At 28.9% G+C, this 1610-nt stretch overlaps 1 protein-coding gene across 1 annotated transcript in view; it reads left to right on the top strand.

Moving 5' to 3' along the window:
- The window catches only part of LOC106792354, a 22920-nt gene that overhangs the window by 11030 nt on the left and 10280 nt on the right, over positions 1 to 1610 (top strand). The window contains exon 4 of the mRNA XM_014758739.1: positions 309 to 392. Within this exon, the coding sequence (XP_014614225.1) occupies positions 309 to 392 (84 nt within the window). The remainder of the gene's footprint in view (positions 1 to 308; positions 393 to 1610) is intronic.

Below are 1610 nucleotides of genomic sequence, written 5' to 3'. Positions count from 1 at the left end.
TGTCTTACTATTCATACATTTGTTAGATTATTTATCATGAACAATAATAACTAATATTTTATTTCCAAAACAATGATAAATGTGTCTTACTATTCATACATTTGTAAGATTATTTATCATGAACAATGATAACTATTATTTTCTTTTCAAAACAATGATAAATGTGGCTTAGTATTCATACATTCGTTAGATTATTTTGTTTATTAATGTTTGCTTCGTAATTTATATTAGATTTTGTTTTGTTTAATCGTAAATTTGTTAGTTATTTATCAGAAATAATAATAGTAATAACTATTATTTGATTTCAGACCGCTCTACATACCAATACCGGTGCAACCCAGCAACAACTATTGGAGCCGAGAATGGCACAACTGGAGACCTTGGAAGCGAAGGTAATATATTCGTCATAAAGTTCATCGAAGCCGGATTTCACGATTAAGCCCTTCATTGCTAACTTATCGAACACGGAAGCAAATCTAACACGAATCAAACTACTTTATTTCCTATACATTCGAGAACTATTGTGTCAAAGTATTATCTACGCATACAATCTATTTGTATTTTCAAATTAATCATTTTATTTCACTTTTTTATACTATAAAGTAATACATAAATCTATGGGGCTTATATCGGAGAAAACAAAAATACAAGGAGTGTACTACAAGTCTTCCCACGTATTCGTTTTTACGATATATTGCATAAATGTACACTTAATTCTGTTTTTACATGATAGATATAGTGTAAAACAATATATTGCATTGTTGCATCTATCGAAAAAAAAAATAGAAGATTGTTTGCAGTCCTATACAATCAATAACAAATAATACAATTCTTTTTATCTTTAATTAATTGAAGACTTATCAGTTTACTAAATAAGAATTTTCAAGCATATTATTTGTTAGAGTGTTTGGATGTTTGCAAAATTAAAATAATACAATGAACCATGAATAATTTACCAAAATTATCTTCATAGAAATTATGTTGAATCAAAATTGTATAAGAGGAAAAAAAAAGAAACAAAATTGGGTGTATTTCTTTTTCTTTAAGTCAACTGTAAATCGATTGGCTAATAAGAATAGAGTGGTGGGGGTAAAGGGGAGGAGTTTGACTTAATGGGGGCACGTGGTTGTTCGTTTGTTTACAACCGATTGTCGTTTTAATACTCGTGATCAGGGTAGTAACTCTTCGTTCGTTTGTACGTTCGTTTCGCAGTGTCGAGGATGAAAATAAAATAAAAGAAAATAAAAGAAAGGAAAAGAAACAAAAAAATCCGAAGGCGATGGACCGCTTTTATTGGCGGTTCGGTGTAAGCCCCCATGGGAGATGTTAAGGCCGTTCAACCAGTGATTTATATGCAAAGAAAGCCCCGACTCGCATTTCGGAACCCGCATTACCTATACGCAATGGCGTCGACATACGCCATTGCATCTGACTTTTTATACCTAACCTAAAAACAATATTTAATATAATATTCTTTTATTTGATATTTTCTATAATATATATATTATATTTATAAATTTCATTTGCTTTTATAAAATATATTTAATATAATATTTTTTAATTAGATTTTTTGTGTAATTTAATAGATTATTTGATTTGACAAAATTATA

The sequence above is a fragment of the Polistes canadensis genome, unplaced genomic scaffold (genome assembly GCF_001313835.1).
Source record: "Polistes canadensis isolate GaletaPanama2010 unplaced genomic scaffold, ASM131383v1 scaffold_411, whole genome shotgun sequence".
Lineage (NCBI taxonomy): Eukaryota > Metazoa > Arthropoda > Insecta > Hymenoptera > Vespidae > Polistes > Polistes canadensis.
This window is presented reverse-complemented; position numbering and strand designations above follow the sequence as displayed.